Consider the following 1,075-nt stretch of genomic DNA (forward strand, 5'->3'; position numbering starts at 1 on the left):
CTAACTACTAGAGTCTGGAGATATTATGACCAGGACAATTTACTAACTACTACTAAGTCCTGGAGATATTATAGACCAGGACAATGTAACTAACTACTACTAGAGTCCTGGAGATATTATAGACCAGGACATGTACTAACTATTACTAGAGTTGTGGAGATATTATAGACCAGGAACATGTTACTAACTACTACTAGAGTCTGGAGATATTATAGACCAGGACAATGTTACTAACTATTCTAGAGTTGTGGAGATATATAGACCAGGACAATGTTACTACTACTACTAGAGTCCTGGAGATATTATAGACCAGGACAATGTTACTAACTACTACTAGAGTCCTGGAGATATTATAGACCAGGACAATGTTACTAACTACTACTAGAGTTGTGGAGATATTATAGACCAGGACAATGTTACTAACTACTACTAGAGTTGTGGAGATATTATAGACCAGGACAATGTTACTAACTACTACTAGAGTTGTGGAGATATTATAGACCAGGACAATGTTACTAACTACTACTAGAGTCCTGGAGATATTAAGACCAGGGACAATGTTACTAACTACTACTAGAGTCTGGAGATATTATAGACCAGGACAATGTTACTAACTACTACTAGAGTCCTGGAGATATTATAGACCAGGACAATGTTACTAACTATTACTAGAGTTGTGAATATTATAGACCAGGACAATGTTACTAACTATTACTAGAGTCCTGGAGATATTATGACCAGGACAATGTTACTAACTACTGCTAGAGTCCTGGAGATATTATAGACCAGGACAATGTTACTAACTACTACTAGAGTTGTGGAGATATTATAGACCAGGACAATGTTACTAACTACTACTAGAGGTCCTGGAGATATTATAGACCAGGACAATGTTACTAACTACTACTAGAGTCCTGGGAGATATTATAGACCAGGACAATGTTACTAACTACTACTAGAGTCCTGGAGATATTATAGACAGGACAATTTTACTAACTACTACTAGAGTTGGAGATATATAGACCAGGACAATGTTACTAACTATTACTAGGATCACGCCGCTGTGTGTGGGGTG

At 36.9% G+C, this 1,075-nt stretch overlaps 2 protein-coding genes across 2 annotated transcripts in view; one reads left to right on the forward strand and one right to left on the reverse strand.

The window, feature by feature from the left end:
- Nucleotides 1–179, reverse strand: part of LOC120035327 (probable E3 ubiquitin-protein ligase HERC1) — a gene marked incomplete at its 3' end in the record, with an annotated part of 65,406 nt that extends 65,227 nt beyond the window's left edge. The window contains exon 1 of the mRNA XM_038982111.1: nucleotides 147–179. Within this exon, the coding sequence (XP_038838039.1) occupies nucleotides 147–179 (33 nt within the window). The remainder of the gene's footprint in view (nucleotides 1–146) is intronic.
- An 852-nt stretch (nucleotides 180–1,031) lies between these two features.
- LOC120035328 (probable E3 ubiquitin-protein ligase HERC1) overlaps nucleotides 1,032–1,075 on the forward strand; it is a 22,851-nt gene continuing 22,807 nt past the window's right edge. The window contains exon 1 of the mRNA XM_038982112.1: nucleotides 1,032–1,072. Within this exon, the coding sequence (XP_038838040.1) occupies nucleotides 1,032–1,072 (41 nt within the window). The remainder of the gene's footprint in view (nucleotides 1,073–1,075) is intronic.

Source organism: Salvelinus namaycush, unplaced genomic scaffold, assembly GCF_016432855.1.
Source record: "Salvelinus namaycush isolate Seneca unplaced genomic scaffold, SaNama_1.0 Scaffold1028, whole genome shotgun sequence".
Lineage (NCBI taxonomy): Eukaryota > Metazoa > Chordata > Actinopteri > Salmoniformes > Salmonidae > Salvelinus > Salvelinus namaycush.